The sequence below is a fragment of the Cydia splendana genome, chromosome 2 (genome assembly GCF_910591565.1).
Source record: "Cydia splendana chromosome 2, ilCydSple1.2, whole genome shotgun sequence".
Classification (NCBI taxonomy): Eukaryota; Metazoa; Arthropoda; class Insecta; order Lepidoptera; family Tortricidae; genus Cydia; species Cydia splendana.
In genome coordinates this window covers 30,242,674-30,265,908 of record NC_085961.1, presented here as the reverse complement: position 1 = coordinate 30,265,908, position 23,235 = coordinate 30,242,674, and the positions used below count along the sequence as shown (strand labels likewise).

Here is a 23,235-nt window from a genome sequence, read left to right as displayed (position 1 = left end):
GAAAACTTTTTCAATTGTTTACAATATTCTGGGCAATAAATAACAAATTAAAACTGATTCTCCGATGGCTATCACGGCTGTTACCCATGTAATGTGTACGAAGTATAAACGGGTGTAGCCAAGGCACAAACGTTGACAGTAGAAAACGCCAACCCAAAGTGTAATAATGTATAGAAATGATCACGTGATTTTTTGGTGCATCTGTCAACCCGATATATGTTTTTCATTTCGATCTGCATTCATCGATGTACAGTCACCTGCAATAATATGTTACTCTTCGAAGGCTGCAAAAATATGTGACAGGCTCTTATGGCTCTACAAATAACATAGTGTCAGATATTTTTGCGGCCTTCGTTGTGTAACATTTATTATTTCAGGTGACTGTACGATTGGCTAGAGATGTCGCACTATCTAGCGACAACTTTTAACATTCGAACATCGAAATAAATCGAAATGAAATTAGGATTATATTTTTAAAATTCAAATGAAGCTTCTTGTTTTTAGACCACAGGTTTTTACGGTCCTTTCTGTACGTTTGATCTGTCAAGTGTCAAGATTTAGTAGCTATACTCCCTAGGTCATTATTCATTAAGTTTGTTTAAGCACTAATAATGCGTTGTCTATTCACGTCAAGTCTTTGATTATTTTCAAGATAAGTATTTATCAACCATGTTTATCGAGTACCCTTATACAATGTTTGAAGGAAATTACACCTTCAAGTAAAATGTACCAGACATTTGACCTTGCTAAAATACAAAATAAAAAGGAGGAAAACAAATAAAATAATGAATTTTAAAAAGTAATAAATCGACTACATTACACTTTTTAGAATTTATTTCATAGTCCGCTGAAATGTAGCGAATCTTTTGACATCTTATTCACCTACAAAAGTCTGTGCGGAAAGAGAAGAGTCGTGGAATATATGGGACCCAATACATTCCACGACTCTTCTTTTTCCGAACAGACTCTATGGGCTGAATAGTTTTGAAACTATTTAACCCTAAACTTGGCAGTGTGCATTCTTAAGCACGTTTTCTTTTTTTAAATTTACGCAACAAGTTAACAACCAAAAATTATTTTTGTCGCATATTTTTCGATTGATTACTTTACTCGATTGGTAGAAAATTGTTTTAAGTCGCCGGCAATACTGATTTTGAGTGTAGAACGCAAAATGGCCGGCCGCAAAACTGCTTGTCCGCATCGTAAGGGAAAATTGGTACTTTTTAGTGTTTTCCTTTTGATATTTAGGTCTATTTATGATTGTTTCATGACAATTTTCATACGTACAAAACTAAAATGCAAAATGATGAGGCACGCGGCGTTGTATGGAGGTTGTTTGTTAGTTTTATTTATTAACCAACCTCTGTTTACGAATCAATCAATACCTATTATATAAATAACTTCCAACCCACGCAAGATCTATTTACGGAATTAATAACCAAAATTAGTAGCCATTAAGTGGAAATACTTCTTATAGCTTTCACTGAGAGTTATTGCAAAGTTTATTCAAAAGAGAATTAAATAAAAAGATGTTTTGAGACCACAAACATAAAAAAAATATTTTTCATGACCTCGCCCTTAAACGTGTCCAAATAATAGGTATAAGAAGGGTATAAGGGATAGAAAAGAAATAAAAACAAGGTACTTATGACTTATCAATTCGAGTGTTGTTTATCATTCACCGCACGCCCGGGGCTGATTTCATCGGTATTGCTGTTAAATACGATTCTCCCTTATGATCATTAAATAAAAAATATCTGGGAGACCGAGCTTTGCTCGGAAAACATATAAAAACTCAAAAATGCGCGTTTTCCCAGAGATAATAAGACCTAGCTAGACCGATTTTTCGCCCCCGAAAATCGTTAGAGCCGTTTCCGAGATTCCCGAAATATAAATAAATAAATACATAAATCAATATATATACAAGAATTGCTCGTTTGAAGGTATAAAATACTCAGATATAGTTGTAAAAAGTATCCTGGTGAGATAAAACCAAGTAACTATCGCTGATATCAAAACATCTTTACAGAAATTTGGAACTAAAAAGGTGGAGAAGAAGCTACAGTCGGAAACATCAAAAACAAAGACATAAACATGTTACTTTATGTGTTAATGTGTTAATGTGTTAATTACACTAGGGGTACAGTATCCCTATACGTCTACCATCAGTTTTGACATTGACATATACGCTCACGTCTACGTAACTTACTTTCTATGCATCTCGCTCGTACTCGCATATTAGTGCAAGCGAGATGTACAGAAAGTAAATTACGTAGACGTGAGCGTTATGTCAATGTCAGAACTGGTGGTAGACGTACTAGTATACATTTCATTTGAAAGCGTGACGTGACGTACGCGTTTGCGTTAAGTGTCACTTTGTACGGGATTTTGAGTTTCCAAAACGTCCCGCTTGGCGCGCTGTTCAAAATTCCATACAAAAACCGGCCAAATGCGAGTCGGACTCGCGTTCAAAATACATTACACAATTTTTAACAATGTATTTTTTTATGTTAAACGTGAGTGAAATGTTTAAAAAAAACCCATAGGGTCGGGTCAAAAACTAAGTACCTAATTAAGTCCGACTCACGCTTGGTTGTACATTTTAATAGGTTTTCCTGTCATCTATAGGTAAAGAACTATTTTGTGTATTTTTTTCATAATTTTAGACCCAGTAGTTTCGGAGATAAAGAGGGGAGAATGGTCATTTTTTGCCTATTTTCTTGAATTACTCCTAAACTGTTTATCCTAAAATTATATTTGAAATTCTTACAATGAGTTCTTTCATTTAATAATATGTAACACGATATAGTTTGAAAAACTTTGTTTTTTATTTTCTCATTTACCCCCAAAAGTAGCCTCCAGGGTTAAAATTCATTTGTTTACGTTAAATGTCCTTCTTTGGGTCACAAACTTACATATGTGTACCAAATTTCAACGTAGGTAATTGGTCCAGTAGTTTCGGAGAAAAGAGGCTGTGACAGACGGACAGACAGACAGACAGAAGCACGAGTGGTCCTATAAGGGTTCCGTTTTTTCCTTTTGAGGTACGGAACCCTAAAAATAGACATAACGCTAACACGAACGCTTGTCACGCTATCGAATGACACTAGAAGTACTGTACAATAAATAAATAAATAAATACTTATAAATTATAATACAAAAAAGCGTCTTTAATAAGGAAAAATATACCTTGATACCTTTCAAATATAATTAAGTACCTGCTCAAATTACGAATACAAAAAACACGGAAGGGCGTTCACCAGGGGGCCGATTTTTGAATTCCGATCGCTCGATTTCGGCACTCGAAAATCCGTGGAAAACGGAGAAATGCTAATTTTTGAAATACGAGCGATAGAAATTCAGAATCGAGTGGTATTGACCACTCGTTTTCAATTCTATTAGTAGAATTTAAATGCCTAGTAGTGGAGATATTATTGAACGAAATACACGAAATCGAGCGGTCGAAATTCAAAAATCGGCTCCCTGAGCTCATTATTCGTGATATATAATTTAATACAAATCAGCAAAATGGGTACAAAGGGGAGCGGGGATGACGGCTGTTCAACTTCACAAACGGTTCCTTGGTACTTTTGACAGTAGCATTTGCCAAGTAAAGTCATGAAATTATGAAACAGTTACAGTACAGGTACAGATGTAACTAGTGCATAATTGTTTTCCATCGTATTTTCACGGAAACGCACGAACGTGTATATTGCTAGTTCAGTCAGTCTCGGTACAAAAAGTACTGAGGTTGACCGAAGTAGCGTGAGAAATACGAACGTTTCCGAGAAAATGCGATAGAAAATAATTATGAACTACATCTGTATGTGTTTATGACATTTGGACATGACTGCCACACGGATATAGTACGGACAATTTATCGTCTTGTGCATTGACATATATATCTAAGGACGGGCCTTACGGGCAATAACAAATGGGGCTAGTATAGCGGTGTCACTCACGAATGCGAGCCAATCGTGCAGTCTAACGCTACAAGTTGCGACCAATCGCGCGCGTGATGCAAACTCATAAACCAATCGCGTTGTGGCTTTACACTGCACGATTGGCTTGAATTCGTGTGCGTGACACCGCTATACTGGCCCCATTCTTATTGTCCGTAAGGCCTGTCCTTAGATATATGTCAATGGTCTTGTGTACAAATTGAGTGAACGCTCGAGCGGAGCGTGCGGGACGGTTCATGTTAAGCTATTACCGTCGCTAACGGACTCCTGTAACACCAGAATTTGATAGTGCGTTGCCGGCCTTTAAGATGGGAGCACACTCTTTTCTGAAGGTTTTGAAGTCGTATCGGCCCGGAAATACCGCGGGCGACAGTTCATTACACAGTTTAGCTGATTAGCTCCCTTGGAAGCATGACGGCTCGGTCACGACATTGCGCGACTAGCGACGGCGGCGGCGGCAACCATAGGTGGGAACGAAAGTTCCGATCGCTATGTCTCGTTCCAACCTATGGTTACCGCCGCCGCCGTCGCAAGTCGCGCAATGTCGTGGCCGAGCTTGGACGCTGCATGCCCCACTAAACGCGCCGCTTATTGACGCTCGCTACTGAGATTGTAGTTACTATTAAGCCTACTAAGAGTTTCATGTTTCATCATCGTCATCATTTCAGCCCTAGGACGCCCACTGCCATGTCTACGTGATAGTCTACAACCTTTTTGCCGCACCGGCTATCGGTTCTTCGAGCTATGAGCTTACCTTCTTTAAATCCTGATGCCCTGGTACATTGCAGGTATAAACGCCGTCTTGTGACACGTCTACATTAGTCAAGACGAGCACAGGGCCATTGTACACCCGTTTTCCCGCCAGGTCCCAGATTACCTGTATCACAATAAGTACGATTAATTATTAAATAATTAATTTTGTTATTTAGAAACAAAATGCGTAATCTAGATAGCTATTTTTGTTTCAAAGTTCACCCAAATCTTTCCAACGGTTTTTGCTAAATAGAGTAACAAACAACATAGACTTTGACGGTCCCTATTATGCGTTTTTACCTCCAGTCCGCTTTGGGACTACTTGACCATCTAGATCTGCAAGGACTCTCAATAACCCACTAAAGTGCTCCTAGGAGCTTGCTCTACTGCCTTTGGAGACCTCAAGATCGGCGAGGTGTCATGAAGCTTTGTTGAGGCAGGTACATGGGTATTTCTAGTTAATCTTCGTACTTACTTCAGATGGCCTTGGCCATCCAGACACAGGACACGGTAGGACCGCATCCCCTCCTTCTGGAACTAGTAGCTGGTGGTCTTCGAAGGTGGGCATGAACTCCAGGGCTTCAGGTTCTGAAGGTGCCACGTGCAGCCGTCCACCGTGGCTGGTGCGAGTTTTGTTCACGTACGAGTTTGTTGCTATACATCTGGAAGTAAATGAGTATGTAACGTATACAGGCAGAAGTACCTAGCTAATAGAGCGAGTTGTTTAAAATCAATACACCCATTTAATGAGTAATAAGATTTTGGACAAAAATAACGAGCGGTCCATGGGCAAAAACCAGAGACGAAATCATGATAAGCCATGATATCAATGATATTGATATCAAAAGAGCTGGTTGGCTGTCATTACGCTCGCAAATTTAAGAAGAAATAAAATTAAAAGATAGGTTCATCGTTCATCATCCTCCTAGCGTTTGTCCCGTATCCCCTACTGTGACGCCGTTTTACTGCTTTTCTTCTTCCATTTCTACCAAAATTACAAAAATTAAAAGACCAATTTTAAAAGATAGGTTATTGGTCTAAATAAAACTCCCCATTTTACTGTCAAAATTGACAAGATACGAGTACTAATACTTTATTGTTAAGAAAATAAAAGCATGTGAGTGAGAAGAAATGCTTACCTGTAAAGACCAGCATCGCTGTCTCGCACTTCAGTAATAAGCAGCTGATCTTTCAGCAAATAGTATCTGAAACAAATATTAATATATTAAAATATACATACCTAAAACTATACGTGCGATAAACGATAAATAAATACCTAACACTCGGATTTAATAGTTATTTGTTTTACAAGGGGGCAAAGTTGTTGCTTAACCGCTCGTGCTAATATTGATACCCGAGCAAGCGAAAGATTCCAAAATTGAACCACGAGCGTAGCGAGTGGTTCGAAAAATGGAATCTTGAGCGTTGCGAGGGTTTCAAAGCACGAGGGTTAAACAAAATTTGCCCCCGAGTGAAACACACAATTTTTCACCACGCCAAACCGAAGCAAATATTAAATGTAAAATATCAAACAAAATCAAACCAAATCAATTTCAAATTAATGTTATTAAATATTTATCATCCAAAATCATCATTTAAAAGTCAATTCTACCAGCAAACATAAGAAAACAACTCAAAACTTGCATTTCATTACTTTGCCTAACATGTGAATTACTGATAGCAAAGTGCAACTTTGCTATTCGTTTTTGAAGTGCAAAAACGAATCCTTTCCGAGCTGGTGTGGTGAAAAAATCATATCTTGTTTCTATTAATTTTTTATCTCTTATATTATTTATTGAAAGCTTAGACACAAGAACAGCTATCAAATAATTTCGAAATTGTTCTAACAAAAGAACCAAAAGGTATGATTCACGCTTAAACTAACTAACTAACTATTTTGGCTCAGCGATCCAAAGAGAATCTTGGCCTCCGAAACGAGAGCGTGCCACCTGTCCCGATCCTGCGCAACTTCCTGCCAGTTACACGATACGAGTTCCTGCGAGTTACGAGTTATGATTCACGCTCAACTTAACCGAATTTTCAGCCACTGTAGCTAATAATAGGTTTTTACTTGTCTTCGACGACTGTTCTTTGAGCCAGCTGAAAAATTTTATGGACACGGTACCTTATGAATGAATTCATGGGTGGACTATTGTAACCACTAGCAAAGACATATGTAACTTCGTATAAGATGAATAAAGTCTAAGGAAAAAACGTGCCTCGGAAATCAAGAAAAAGTCATTCTGGGATAGATGGCGCACACACCTTTAGCCTATGCTCGGCTAGATGGCGTGACGACACCGTTTCATATTTAACAATTTTAACACATACATATCAGTGAATGAACATGGGTCAAAATGATATAAAAATAATAAAATCATTTATCCATATATATACTTTTTTTTGATAATTTTATGCGTTTTTATTTTGAGTTTTAGCCGTGTGTCGATAGATGGCAGTACATTTACTGTGACTACAAAATTTACTATGACAGAACCCCTCTATACTATCTATTCTCTTTGCCACTAGGTACCTACTAAAGAATGGTAAATCTTATTGCACAAGGCATACAGTCAGCAAAAGATAGTCAGTTAAACCTTTACCGCATACGCCAGTCAGTTTGTCAGTTATAATATTCAACTCTATTGACAGCTATTAAAGTTCAATTTTAAGACATGACATGAAGTAAGGTGTTAAGACCGTTGCTGTAAGTACCTGTCGTCTGCAGGAAGGTCCTGGTCATCCTTCAGCCAGGAGATGGTGGCGGGCGGCGCTGAGCTGACGACGCAGGGTAGGGCCACCGGCTGTCCGCGCCGGGCCGTCGTGTTGTCAGGGTATTTGGAGAACTTGGTTCTGGTGGTAGTTACCTGTCGTCTGCAGGAAGGTCCTGGTCATCCTTCAGCCAGGAGATGGTGGCGGGCGGCGCTGAGCTGACGACGCAGGGCAGGGCCACCGGCTGTCCGCGACGGGCCGTCGTGTTTTCAGGGTATTTGGAGAACTTGTCCAGGTCTGCAAAAAAAGCATTATGTTAAATTGTATATGACGGACAGTATTTAAAGAATGACATCCCCATTAGTCCAATTCCTGTTCTAAGGAATAAAATTGTAATGATTGTTCTCAGAAATATTAAAATGAACGGTGCCTAAATACCTAATTTAGCAATACTTACTAAAGCTTAATTTTTAACGAAAACAGACTCTTTTGAGTTCGTAGAAAGCTTATTCCAACTATGTGTGCTAGCTCAATACAAAAATGTTTTTTAACTACAACCAGCTACAACGCAGTCACGCAACTCATTCAAGTAGTTAAGTACCGTATTCTCGCGCAATTTTCAGACTGTTTTTATTATTTATTTAGGTATGTCTTTTCTAGTGTTGTTGTTGTTTTTTTGTCAAAATTGACCATGTTGTCACTGGCTTCACATTTTTCCGACATCTGTTAATGCCGATCGTCGTTAATTAAAAAGTTGAGAGTTCTCTTAAGACCATTTTCGCAAAGCAGCACGGGATCATGAAACGGCCCTCACAATGGCCCATTTAAAAATTCACCTTACACGTAGGTACGGTCGTAGACTTTAATTGTTGATCCATTTAGGGTTCAAGTTCATTTGTTTGTTTATGAATGAATGAATGAAAACATTTATTTTCAGGCAACTATTGGCCCATAGATAAATACCTTAAAACTAGCATACATATTATTACAAAATATATCTTAAAACTAAAAACACAATTATGGCTGCGATGCAGTTCGCAACCCCGCAGTGTCAGGGAGCCGGCCGCGGAACCGCCGGAACTTGACACCCTTCGGCCAAAACTCCCTGGCCTGGCCTGGTTTTATACTAACGGTATGAAATGTCCAATGTAGAGTAAACCCTACATGGCTCAACAATGAAAGTCCGTGATTGTATTTATCTATACTCTAGTATGTTTATGTACTTAAATAAAAGTAAACAAATCATTTGTACATTTTCGGGTAGGTAGTTATAACATTTATTGATTAACCAACCAAATACAAAACCACCTGGATCTGTCACTGAACACTGACCTGACTTTAACCTACATTATTTGATCGTGTAATTTTTTCATCTACCCTCAACTGGCTTAAGAAGCCATTTGAGGGTAGATTTTGTTTACTCTTTTTTTAAATACCTAAAGATACAGACTATAGGATATAGACAGTGATTTTGATATTTCCTGCAGCAATCGGCAGTAATGCTGTCGCAATTAGAACGTAACCTTTATCCAAGTAAACATACATAAACAATTTCATTTCCTTTATGATCCTGTTCTTAATGTCTCATAAGCATCACCTAAGCATACTCTCACAAAGAGAAAATTGCCCACATATTTCACCAGCACAATACAAAGGCGTTTCGTGTGGGTATTGTTTTTTGCTACGTTTTCAGTTTTCGTAAATAATGCGTTGTTTAATTAAGTACAGGCGTGAGACGAGGAGGCTAGGTAAATAAGGGACATATATAACACTCGACACAGAGATTAGGAAATAACATAGACTATCTTTTTAGGCACATATTAACGCACATTTATAAACGGGTCTAACGCGAAATTAATTCAATTACCTTTATTTACCGACGTTTCGACACAGGTTTCACTGGTCGTGCTCTCAGCAAATTGTCAAAACAGAGATTGTCGGGTAGTTGCAAAAATCTCTGTTTTGACATTTTGCTGGGACATCAGTTAGCCGCGACCATAGTCTAATAAAACATGGTCTTCCATTCCCAGAGTGACACGGGCCTACGTCACAACAACATGGCCGCTATATATAGCGCTATCGCATATTATCATATAGCGCTGTCGCATGATGACGTAGGCCCGTGTCAGTTAGGTGACCTAGAAAAGACGGGAATGGAGTACCAGGCGGAGTATATTATTATACCATGGCCGCGACCACGACCAGTGAAACCTGTGTCGAAACGTCGGTAAATAAAGGTAATTGAATAAATTTCGCGTTAGACCCGTCAATAAATGTGAGTTAATATGTGTTTCTTTTTAGGGTTCCGTACCCAAACGGTAAAAACGGGACCCTATTACTAATACTTCGCTGTCCGTCTGTCTGTCACCAGGCTGTATCTCATGAACCGTGATAGCTAGGCAGTTGAAATTTTCACAGATGATATATTTCTGTTGCCGCTATAACAACGAATACTAAAACCAGAATACAATAAATATGTCCCATCCCATACAACAACGTAATTTTTTGCCGTTTTGAACGCCTATAACATATCTTGAGGTATAATATATAATTGCCCTATTACCGCTCGTTACCTTTAACGTGTCTCTGGTTAAACAAAGTACTCGTGTACAACACCTAAATAAACTCAGGTTCTTTATACATAAGGCTACTAAGAGATACTAAATATGTAGGTATTATGTTCGGTTCGCCGCGTCCCTTGGAGGAAATTAATTAACATTTATAATACCTAGGTATTATTATATTGTAGAAAGCTAGACAGTAGTGTTAATTCCGTATTGTTCTAGACTTTTGACATGATTTTACTTAGATTTTGCTTTTATGTTGACTTTCCTCGTGAATATTTATTTAACATTTTTAAATCAGGCAACAAGGTCGACGACCGGTCTGGCCTAGTGGATAGTGACCCTGCCTGCGAAGCCGATGGTCCTGGGTTCGAATCCCAGTAAGGGCATTTATTTGTGTGATGAACACTAATATTTGTTCCTGAGTCATGGGTGTTTTCTATGTATATAAGTATGTATTTATCTATATAAGTATGTATATCGTCGCCTAGCACCCATACTACAAGCGTTGCTTAGTTTGGGGCTAGGTTGATCTGTGTAAGATGTCCCCTAATATTTATTTTTATTTATAATATTTATTATATTTTAAGGATTATACTACAAATACCTTACAGACTAACATATATATGCATTAGTACAAACTTAAAAAACTAAACACTATAAAGGCGACAAAACGGCGTGGCTCCGTTGAATCGTCTGGTCACGACACCCTTAATAAATAAATATGATTAAGTACATACATATATAATTTATTTCTATGAAATACCTGTACCTAGTGTAAATTTCTTTCGTAAGCGACGTGACGTACGCGTTTGCTTTAAGTGTCTTTTCGTATGGGATTTTAAGTTTCCAAAACGTCCCGCTTGGCGCGCTGTTCAAAATCCCATACAAAAATAGACATAACGCAAACGCGAACGCTCGTCAAGCTATCGAATGAAATTTACACTGGGTTCTGATTAAAATTAAGTAAATTTAATTACAGACGAACGAACGAACCAATAATCTAAAGTAATGAAGGTAACAAAGTTGAAATACCGACGCCATTATCAGCCGTATTCGAACAATGAGATACGTCAAATACTAGATATTGAAACGATATGGATTGGATATGTCAGTGTCAAACAAGTGTCAAAATTGACGTTTCTTCAAACAAAAACGTCACTTTTGGCACTTCTTTGACACTGACATATGCAATCCATATCTTTTCAATATCTAGTATTTGACGTATCTCATTGTTCGAATACGGCTGGTGCCTTGAATTAATAGGAATGGGGACGACTGCGACCGCTTCTTTATTCAAACGTATTTAGTCCCCATTTTCCTTATGTAATAAAATATTCATACTCATTGAATGTATATTTACCATACCATTTTTAAATAGAAGGGTGAGGATCTTTTTTCTCGTGATTCTAAGTAGAAATAACCAAAAAGTTGATGTTTTATACTTGACTACGGCAACGCAAAAGGAGGGTTAGGATTTTGACCGGTATGTATGTGGGTATGTATACATATATGTATGTATGTTCATTTGTTCCCTCATAACTTCTAAAGTACTCATTATAATTTGACAAACGATGTGTCAATCGAATCGCTTTAATCGTCCGCTGGTTATTAGGCTATATGACGTCACAAACAAATGAACACGGCGCCCTCTAGAGGTCATAATGACACCAAATGTCACGAACCAAAAAAATAAAAATAAGTAATGATGGCGTGTCGTACATCATTTGAAAGGGCTTAATTAGCACATTTCAAATATATACATATTGATAGCTTTTGCACCCGGCTTTACTTGGATGCACCCGATAAAATATTAATTTATCGGGTGGGTAATTCGAATGCGAATGATTATTCGAACTACGAATCTACAAGCGCTCGACTGCCGTATTCGAACTTCAAGATAATTATTCACGAGAGACGACACGTACTAGATCCATTCTAGATACGTTATAGTTTAGATATCAACTAGTTCTCTTTTGCAGCGGAATTCGGGCAACCAATGTCACTTTTACGTTAGATAGAGTAAGATATCTATTAGATATGAATTGGATCTCTAAATCATATCCTGTGGAAATCGTTCAACAGTATCTCCAGAACGCGCAAATGTCAAATTCGACAGGTTAGATCTTAAACATATCGTTATCGTATCTTGGTGATGTCTAAAATATGTCTAATAGTTATCTATTTCAAAATCCGAATCGGGCCCCTAGATTCTATCCGCGTGTTACCCAACTACGGCGATACAAGAAGGTTTTTGCAAAAGAAATATTCTAAAAAAAGTAACTGGTAAACTTTTTAATGAAAATGCTCGGAAATACTTTATCAATTTACTTATCGATAATTAAGTAACTACTTGTTATATGTTGCTACTACTTGCTATACTGCCCTCTTAAGCTAAAAAGCCGTATTTGCATTCAGTTTTCATACAAATTGACTGCAAATACGGCTTTTTAGCTTAGGAGGGCAGTATCATGGTATAATAATATACTCCGCCTGGTACTCCATTCCCGTCTTTTCTAGGTCACCTAACTGACACGGGCCTACGTCATCATGCGACAGCGCTATATGATAATATGCGATAGCGCTATATATAGCGGCCATGTTGTTGTGACGTAGGCCCGTGTCACTCTGGGAATGGAAGACCATGTTTTATTAGACTATGGGCAATATAGTAGTGAGCAATGAATTCGTAGCATATTCGTAGCAGTGCTACGGCTACGCTGTAGACGCGAGTCCGTGGTCTACGAGCGCATTTTAACCGCCTTATAAAACGTTTCAGTTGGTTGGGATCTTCTACGTGTTTTTTTTTTTCGTTTTTTACTTTATGGACTGATAACCTGGTAAATGTAGCGGGAGTCCGCTGGATGCGGGTGGCGCAAGACCGGTCATTGTGGCACTCTTTGGCCTTTAGGCCTCCCCTATGTCCAGCAGTGGACGTCCTCTGGCTGATATGATGAATCTGATGATGATGATGATGAATAGTCTTAAGTGATAATTTGTGTGATAAGAGAGTTGATAATTGATATCTAACGTTCCAATACACGCATCGTTATAGAAATTGTAACAATACCTAACTGAATTCCCAATTACACAATAATTTGCCTTTAGAATGTATATTCGCGCTTTTGAATGGAAATTGTTGTACACAATACAATAGTTATACATACTGTCTGTTTTGTCCTCACTAAAGTTTGCTTGTTATCGCTACTCGCTTTGTGTGAGGCATGAGCCTTATTGTACAATTCTGTTGTTACAATCGCTACTCGTTGTATGTGTGGCACGAGCCTTATTGTATACTGTTGCTGTCTTAATCAAAGTTATGGGCCAATTACTTAGCTTTCCAATCAATAAATAATGGTATAGTTGCCTCGTGTTCAATGTTATATATACAATACCTATATATACAATATCATATACCGTAAAACGGGGTGAGTAGGTTTCGCGGGGAGAGGTGGGTTATGAATGGGGAGAGAAGGTTTGAGAGGGGGGTGAGAAGGGATTTTAAGGCTACTGCTACAAAAATAATATATTCTAATTTAAAATGGAGCTATAGTAATAATACGCATAATAAAAAAAAACGATCCAACAATCTTCCAAAATCACCTTTGTATGAAAACCCCTCTCACCCTAAATACGAGGCACTACGGGGTGAGGTACGGGGGGAGGAGGGCGGGTTTACCTCTTTATCGTCAAAGTTATGAAATGGAACTACCCAAAATAAAATACAAACGTCCGGAACACTTATTGTATACACCATTCAGTTTTCATATGTAAAAATAAAATGTTATCGAGGTTTGAATTTCAGTTTTGACCCTACTCACCCCATTTTACGGTACTTACCTACAGTTATGTAAACGAGCATTCATGACTGCTGATAAATTGTTAATTACTAAATACATTTGTAACTCAGGAACAAATGCCCGTACCAGATTTCGAACCCGGGACCTCCTGCTTCGTAGGATAGTAAATCGTTAATAGTTAGTTCTGTACAAATATTTTGATGACTATTCATACATTTGTACCTTTTGTTTAGGGTTCCGTACCCAAAAGGTAAAACGGGACCCTATTACTAAGACTTCGCTGTCCGTCCGTCCGTCCGTCCGTCTGTCTGTCACCAGGCTGTAACTCACGAACCGTGATAGCTAGACAGTTGAAATTTTCACAGATGATGTATTTCTGTTGCCGCTATAACAACAAATACTAAAAACAGGTTAAAATAAAGATTTAAATGGGGCTCCCATACAACAAACGTGATTTTTGACCAAAGTTAAGCAACGTCGGGCGTGGTCGGTACTTGGATGAGTGACCGTTTTTTTTTGCATTTTTTTTCCGTTTTTTTTTTCATTATGGTACGTTACGTACCCTTCGTGCGCGAGTCCGACTCGCACTTGGCCGGTTTTTTATTTTCAGTAATAAAGTTATAAGTTTAGGAGTTTAGTAATTATATTTAACACCTATGTAAACATGGTCGTCTTCTACAGCAGTCGTATGATTATCAGTAATCATGTCAGGGACTGATCTTGTAATTAGTTACTGGAATTCATTCCGCGGTCAATAGGCTTCTACGAATGAGTTGTAAGTCGTAAATGAGGTCAATTTGCCATTCCCGGACCAATCAGCTCGTCAGTCTTTCATCAATTAACATAAATTTAACTTTCATCATTTCTATACATTATTATAAAACAATACCCAACTGGCGTGAAGTGGCGCAGAATAGGGCAGAATGGCGCTCTCTTGTGTCAGAGGCCAAGATCCTCTTTGGATCACTGAGCCAGTGATGTATGTATGTATGTATTATAAAACAGTAAAATAACTCTTATTACATTGAATGATTTTTCGGTTTACACTCACTTGTTTTTAGTCACTCGCGCGACATGTTTCGGAGAGCTTAGTTCTCCTTTCTCAAGCACTAACAGTGCGAGCAGTGTGTGTATGTGTGTTGTAAAAACAAATGAGTCTAAACCGTAAAATTATTCAATGTTAGTATGTCTCACTCACAGTTTAAAATACATTAATACCTGAAATCAGCACATACATATTTGCTGATTCAACTCATCTTAAACCAAATAACCAAGAGGTCTGATGGCTTGTGGGTGGTGACCCTGCCTATGAAGCCGATGGTCCTGGGTTCGAATCCCGGTAAGGGCATTTATTTGTGTGATGAGCACAGTTATTTCCTGAGTCATGGGTGTTTTCTATGTACCTATCTAATATGTATTATATGTTATTATCGTTGTCTGTGTAGTCACAAAACAAGCCTTCTTGCCAGTGGCGTAGCTACGCGTGGGCGAAGTGGGCCGTCGCCCACGGCCTCGCGCCCCAAGGGGGGTCTACCACGAGGCCCTTTCGGGCACAGTGAAAGAAAAGAGCCTCGCAGATGTTATTTCGCCCACGGCTAGATTAGTTCACGCTATTACGCCACTGCTTCTTGCATCATATCACAGGCTTACTGTGGGGCTTAGTCAATTTGTGTAAAAACAAATAAATTTGTCCATTTATTTATAAAAGGCCAATTCAAACTTATATTTTGATGTCATAATGATGTTTCTTTGTTACCTTTAACCTCTGTTACCGTGTGTCTCGCTCGAGCCAATAGATACATGTATATGAACCTACGAACAAGTGCGAGCGAAATACACGTGCGAACGATAACAAACTGACATCAATTTGATATCAAAGTACGTTCGAATAGACCTCTAAATCTCCCTACCACAACTCACAAACACAACGCGCGAACTCCAAACGCGATCTACGATCAGGATCACACCCAATGATAATATTTGAATCACAAGTTTGTACGATCCAAAGCCAGAAGTTGTTAACGAGTTGCCGAGACGGGTCACATACTATGTCGCAAACTTTGTTTTCTGGGACAGCGACAATGGTACAGTTGACATCAATACTATCAATAGTAGCAGATATTAAAAATCGGGCAAGTGCGAGTCGGGCTCGCGCACGAAGGGTTCCGTACCATATAAAAAAAAAAACAAAAAAAAAAGCAAAAAAAAAAACGGTCACCCATCCAAGTACTGACCACTCCCGACGTTGCTTAACTTTGGTCAAAAATCACGTTTGTTGTATGGGAGCCCCATTTAAATCTTTATTTTATTCTGTTTTTAGTATTTGTTGTTATAGCGGCAACAGAAATACATCATCTGTGAAAATTTCAACTGTCTAGCTATCACGGTTCGTGAGATACAGCCTGGTGACAGACGGACGGACGGACGGACGGACGGACGGACGGACGGACGGACAGCGAAGTCTTAGTAATAGGGTCCCGTTTTACCCTTTGGGTACGGAACCCTAAAAAGCGATAATAGTATCTGCCACCCTCTAATAATTTTCCAAATAGATATTATTTAGGTACAGTTAGAGCGTACTCCCATCTTAAGAGCCCATCAACGTGCACACTAGCGCCACTGCTAAAGAATCGTGATTATTCAAATTTAACAGGCATTTACAAAAGGGGGCCGCTACGTACTGTATTTTGTATTTAAGTACCTTTTGAATACATCAAACTAGTTTTTATGTTGCTGGATTCGTCAATCTATATATGCGTTCAAAGTTAAAACGGCCGTTTTTGTTTTGAGTTCATGTTTGAGTGGCGCTAGTGTGCACGTTAATGAGCTTTTAAAGGTCGCCAACGCACTTACAACTCCTCTGATGTTGCGGGTGTCCTCGGGCGACGGTAATTGCTTACCATCAGGCGATTCCTTCTGCTCGTTTGCCTTCTATGTCATTAAAAGGATTGCTAAATCAAGGTCATTCAAACATTACGCTCGACGATTTGACGCTCGCCGCGCCGCCGGTCGCGTGCGTCCAGACCGCAGCCTAAAGGTTCGTGAGCGTTTTATATGTATAACAGGCGCGCTCCGCTCACGCCCCGCCCGGAAAACGCGCCTGTGTGACGGAACCTTAAAGGTGACAGTCCATTTCCAACGACAGATGCACTACCATTCATTTGCTATGGAAACTGACAATAACACCGACGCGTTCGAACTAGTAGTGCAGCTGCGGTCAGAAATGGAATGTTACCATAATGGACGCTGGACGCAACGCTACACGTAATGGCTCCTCTACACGATGGGCCAGCGCCGGCCACTCCAAGGGACGCATTTATGCGTTAGAGGGAGCAAGTGATATTGCTATCTCATTCTACCGCATGCCTGCGTTCCTTGGAGTGGCCGGGGCTGGCCCATCGTGTAGAGGAGCCATGACGCTTAACGCCCCGCTAATCGCTCGCCACAGAGGTCGAACTTTAGAAATTTATGGAACTATCAGATTTTGTAAAGCTATTTAAGAACGATAGTTTGGTAGCTATTTACCTACTATTGTCGCGTATTGTCATCCGCTTCTATTGGAGGCTGACTATACTGTGTGTGTATACTCAGGTAACTTTATCAGGGATTTGAGCCTGTCGGAGTTAGGGACTGTATTTTCGGAAAACAAGTCACGTGCCTAATGGTACTAATGGTGTAATAGCTCAAACGTGCCTTTGGACCCTATTTGGAATAAAGGTACGGAGTCCGCCTAACACTACGCCAACTTTGACAGAACAAAGTGTGGAAGTGTTATCATAAATGTCAAATATCTATGAAATTATGACCTAATAACACTTTCACGTTCTGTGCTATCAAACTGCCCGATTCGAACCTAAAGGGGCCCACTGATTAACAGTCCGCCGGACGGTATCGGCCTGTCAGTTGTTCGGAACTGTCAAAATTTTGTTCTAACTGACAGGCCGATACCGTCCGGCGAACTGTTAATCAGAGGGCCCCTTAAGATACGTCAATTAATAGATCTAGAAACGATATAGATTAGATATTATTGTCAGTGTGAAATGTAACGTTGCTTCAAACAAAAACGTCACTTTAGACACTGACACATCTAATCCATATCGTTTCTAGATCTATTAACTGACGTATCCTAAATTTCGAATCGGGCCGAAATTTGCTGCATCAGCTTGATCTGACTCTACATCAGACATCTCAGTACAAGGAGTTTTAATTATTTTATAACACGAATAACATGATATATGGCGTAAGCTTAAAATTATTTTTTTCTATCAAAACTATATACAGGGTGTTTGGTACATCGTTTGCCAAATTAAAACGGCACATAGGTTGAGTCATTTGCTATCTTCCCAGGCCTAGAAATTTTTAATTTTGCGCACGTTTTTTTTTGGTCTATGCCAGTTTTTCGTAAATTTCATTTTTACTTGCGCAGTAGTAATAAAAACCATGGCCAATTTTTTTTTCTAGGCGTGAGTAGATAGCAAATGACTCAACCTTTCTGCCGTTTTAATTTGGCACACGATGTACCAAACAGATGTACAAAAAGTAACGTTTAATAACAGGGCCCATTTTTATTATATTGTCGAATTTACGTTAGATTTCAATAAAATTTGGCTGGCTCAAAAAATCTCCTTTCTGGCTGGAATAAATACGAAGCAGTAATCAACAAGCGTAGTGAACTGTTCACAAATGAACCCGACATTCCCAGGCCCCTTGACCGCGGAATAGTTGGGCAATAAACCAATAACGATGCCCCTGGAGGCGAGGTGTCGGCAACTTGGATGAGCTAAATTGTTTCAGGACTTCAATCTTGTTTCATGATACGTTTCAGACTTTGTAATTTGAGTATTATAAACTGAAATAGATCTTAGGGCCCCGTGGGTTCAGGGGGCCTAGCCAAAACGCATTTCGAAAAAAGATATCGCTAACGAATCGATAAAAAATGTATGGGAATGACAGGTACCGTAGATGAGTCTGTCGAAAAATATTAACGAATACAAAAATGTTAGCCAAGTTGCAATGTTGTAACGAAACGCAAAACTTTCGTTACCGGGATTCGACATCTGTCATACATTGTCTAGCCAAGTGACACTTTTGACAAGCGTTATCGCCTCCTAGGTGTCGATACGTAGCGCGAGCTATCCCCTTGCAGATAACTTACCGAAGCACAAGAAAATACCGAATAATAGTGTTTGTAAATTAGAATTTGTAATAAAAAGCATACTTCAACATCATTGTGGGCGGCGAACAACGCGGAAGTGTTGCTTAGACGCAGGCGCCGTCTGAAAAATCGCCTCTATTGAAACTTGAAACTGCTTAGGAAAGGACTGCCCTTAGCTGGTGATCTTATCATGTATGCTACGATCAAAGGATTGTGGGCCGTACGCAGCATTTCACCCAAAGGATCCAATGTGACCGAGGCGCTGAATATCTCCCTATCTATAGTGACAGTGTCATGGAAAAATGGATTATGCACCCACAAATGCAACACGAAACAATGTCCCTACAAAGGTAAGAGTGAGTCAATAACTTATCCCTACTATACCTACTAATAAGTATATAAAATATGTTATTAATGCTAAAATAACTAATGTGTTCCTGTTACGTCATCAAATATAAACCGATGAACGGTGTAGATTAAATTTGGTACCCATATGCGCAATGGCATGCACTTGTTTTTCAATAGGAAAGTGAATTGAATGTGTAAAGGCAAAGGTATATAGGTAAAGGCTTTACAAATATAGATAAAGACTCGGGAACAAAAGTTCTTCACACAAATAAATGCCCTTCCCGGGAAGCAAAACCATCACCTTCATAGGCAAGGTCACTAACAACTAGCAATATTGTAGTGTCATCCCATTTTCTTAAATTGATTTGAAAGGGATGAGACTACAGTGTTGCTACTTTTTAATTTCTACAATTTCTAGTCGGACTCTACAGTAAGCTCAAGAAGACTTGTGTTGTGGGTACTTAGGGTACTTAGATAACTATATATAGATGGTCAAACCAATTTGTCAGTCAGTAAGAACCAGGAAAACTATACTCATACTTATCTTTTGGGTACTAGTACTGGTATATGACAAAGCTAGTATGATTCTCTCTGTCTTTGTTTGAAATGAGACAGTCCTTTGACAAACTATACTTAAATACATAGACAACACCCATGACTCAGGTACAAAATATCTGTGCTCATTACACAAACAAATTTCCTTACCGGGGATTCAAACTCAGGATTATCAGCTTAACCGGCAGGGTCACTAGTCACTACCAACTAGGCCAGACGGGCTGTTGTCATACATATACATTATCAACCATATTAATGAAACTTTTTCATATTATGAAACATTGTATATGACTTCTTTTGGCAGGCGCAGATACAGTCAGCTGCAGAGAAAAGGTCCCACCCCTGCATACAAACTTCTATGTAGTGATGGTACCTTTTCTCTGCAGCTGACTGTACCTACACACTATATAAAAATAATCATAACATGTACTTACACAAAACATTTAGTTTTTTTTTTGTCATATGACTGGTAGAGAATAAGTATTATAACCAAATGTTACAGAGTTTGTTGAAAAACTAAGCATTCATTTTGTTTCAGGTGACTTGGATATTCATTGCAGCCTTGGCATATGAACCAATACTTTATGGTGCTCCAAAGTCAGGGTCAAGGGAAGAAACTATGTCACATGTACAACCACAAAAATATATTGAGTGTTGTTTTACTATTTTAATACACTGTACATAATATATGTACAAACAAGAAAAGAATGCTTGGCTACTGATTTCATGCTGCTGGCAAAAAATACCAGCTGCATCTTTCATTAATAGATTTTCAATAAAATAAATTAACTTTTTAACCCAATCATTGTGTCATTTATTTATGGTGGTTACCACCTTAACTTTTGGTATGCTTAGGAGCAGATCTGCTCCCATGTACTTACCTATATTCAACTTTAAAAAATGCATTAATTTTTAAAAGTTGTCTTTGTAAAACGACCGGTCTGGCCTAGTGAGTAGTGACCCTGCCTGCTAAGCCGATGGTCCTGGGTTCGAATCCCAGTAAGGGCATTTATTTGTGTGATTAACACTAATATTTGTTCCTGAGTTATGGGTGTTTTCTATGTATATAAGTTTGTATTTGTCTATATAAGTATGTGTATCGTCGCCTAGCACCCATAGTACAAGCTTTGGTTAGTTTGGGGCTAGGTTGATCTGTGTAAGATGTCCCCAATATTTATTTATTTATTTATTTTATTTTATTCAATTATGATTGATACATAAATTACAAATTTTTGACAGGAGCATACAAAAGGTTAAATATGAACAGCCAGTAGCTTAGCGGGTGAGATTACCTTCCCAAATTTCCATTGACTATAAATAATAAAGATGTGTTTAATTCATTTTTAACGCCTCACTCACTTAGGTATTTCTATTACTGAGTAAACAAAAATCAAAGACAGGTAGGTAATAAAAAAATAATATTAAGTAACAATATGATTTATTAGTTTTGGTTTCACAGGCAGCTTTTATCTTATCTAATGCATCTTCTTAGTCGGCGTCTTCATTGCTGAAGGTTGTGTCTAGTTTGAAGAGTTTCCTGCGCGATGTACCATGCTTTTCCAAGTGTTCCTGTCCTCGGCGATCTTAATAGATAAATCTAATGCATAACATCTATGTATTCAATGTCCGCTTGACTTTTGTTAATTTCGAAAATGTTTGAAGTCTATGAAGTAAATGAATTCACTGAGGTTACACTGATTCGGGCAAACCTGTCCACAATTTCACTTCACGGTTTGAATCAATACTAACGCTTAAAGTATTGTCTCTTCTGGTCAAGTAAGCCAGCAGTGCACGTCCTTAGCACTGGTAACTGCCATGAAGGCGTCATTGCAGCGGCAGCTCTGACTGTACGTGCCAACTTGGCGACGACTTCTCAGCGTGGAAGAAGAGCCCGCGGAGCCGCTCTTGCCCGCTCTGGCTGCGTCGCCGCCTTGGGGCTGCGGGGACGACGGCTGTCTGAAATTGTTAAACTTTAGGTCAAAATTATATGCAATTAACAACGCGCTCTTCAAATATTACACTATATAGAGTTATTTTATCACGAAATTGTGATAAACTAAGTTAAACAAATACCAACATATTTAATTTGCTTACCGATAAAACAATTATTTTCTCCAAAATTAGATTCGCTGTTCACTTGACACTCTTGACAGCTGACAGATGATGTTTCTTGACGGTTTTGAACGAGAACCACAGACAAAAATTAATTTTTACCGACTTGGCGCATAGAATGAGCGAAAACTAAAAAGATTGCCTCTTGGCTAGGTTATTATAAACATTATCGACCAGTCGCTCGCGAACGTAGAGATCGAATCGATAAGGAGCGAATGTAATTTGGCTACGGGCCCAGGCCCCGTAGACAACATGCCATTCGCTAACGCTCCGTAGCGAACGAAACGCAATCGTCACTGTCACTAATATGGAAGAGTGATAGAGAGACACAAAACGATTGGATGGCAAAGCGCAAGCGATTGTCACCTTGGCTAGGCCGCCAGGTCCTTCTCTCACTGAGCGTAATAAACTATAAAAGTATAGTACTAAACACTATACAACTATATAAAGTTAGAAGCGACAGAAGAGCTTGTAGCTTCTAACTCTTGTGTTTGTACACTTCTTGCGAAGTACGTATACGATTACGAGAGTTCTTGTCCTATGACGGACTTCTCAACCAAAAAATTTATATGCCGGTCTAACAAAAAAACCGGACATGTGCGAATCGGACTCGCCCATCGAGGGTTCCGTACTTTTTAGTATTTGTTGTTATATGTAGAGCGGCAACAGAAATATGTACATCGTCTGTGAAAATTTCAACTGTAATCATGAACCGTGATAGCTAGTATCACGGTTCATGATTCATGAGATACAGACTGGTGACAGACGGACAGACAGCAGACGGACAGCGGAGTCTTGTAATAGAGTCCCGTTTTTACCCTTTGGGTACGGAACCGTAAAAACGTAGTATGCATTTTACTGTGATTTTAAGTGAAAGAAAGACGGAAAACCGGACGGACGGACGGACAGCGGAGTCTTAGTAATAGGGTCCCGTTTTACTCTTTGGGTACGGAACCCTAAAAAGACTTTTTTTTATCAAACAACCGTGTGAATAAATTACATTAAAATGGATTGCGTATAACTGTACAACCCCTACTCCTATTTTATCGCATTAAACGTTAAGTTTTTCGATAAGACGAACAGGAACACCAGTAAGAACCGCTGACAATCAATTTAATGCAAAGCGTTGGAACAGAAGATTCCAAGATGGCGGAGCGGAAACGGACGGAATGGACATCTCTTTTGATCATTTAAGGCCCCTCGCCCACGGCGACTTTTTGTAGCGATGCTGTCGCGCGTTTACGAAACGTGCAACAGCATCGCTACTAACGCGC

General features: G+C 39.0%; 1 protein-coding gene across 1 annotated transcript in view; it reads right to left on the bottom strand.

Annotated features, from left to right (window-relative positions):
* The window catches only part of LOC134806120 (protogenin-like), a 148,640-nt gene that overhangs the window by 20,135 nt on the left and 105,270 nt on the right, over positions 1-23,235 (bottom strand). The window contains exons 4-7 of the mRNA XM_063779401.1: positions 7,583-7,724; positions 5,855-5,920; positions 5,191-5,377; positions 4,717-4,839 (exon numbers count right to left, since the gene is read on the bottom strand). Coding sequence (XP_063635471.1) covers positions 4,717-4,839; positions 5,191-5,377; positions 5,855-5,920; positions 7,583-7,724 — 518 coding nt within the window. The remainder of the gene's footprint in view (positions 1-4,716; positions 4,840-5,190; positions 5,378-5,854; positions 5,921-7,582; positions 7,725-23,235) is intronic.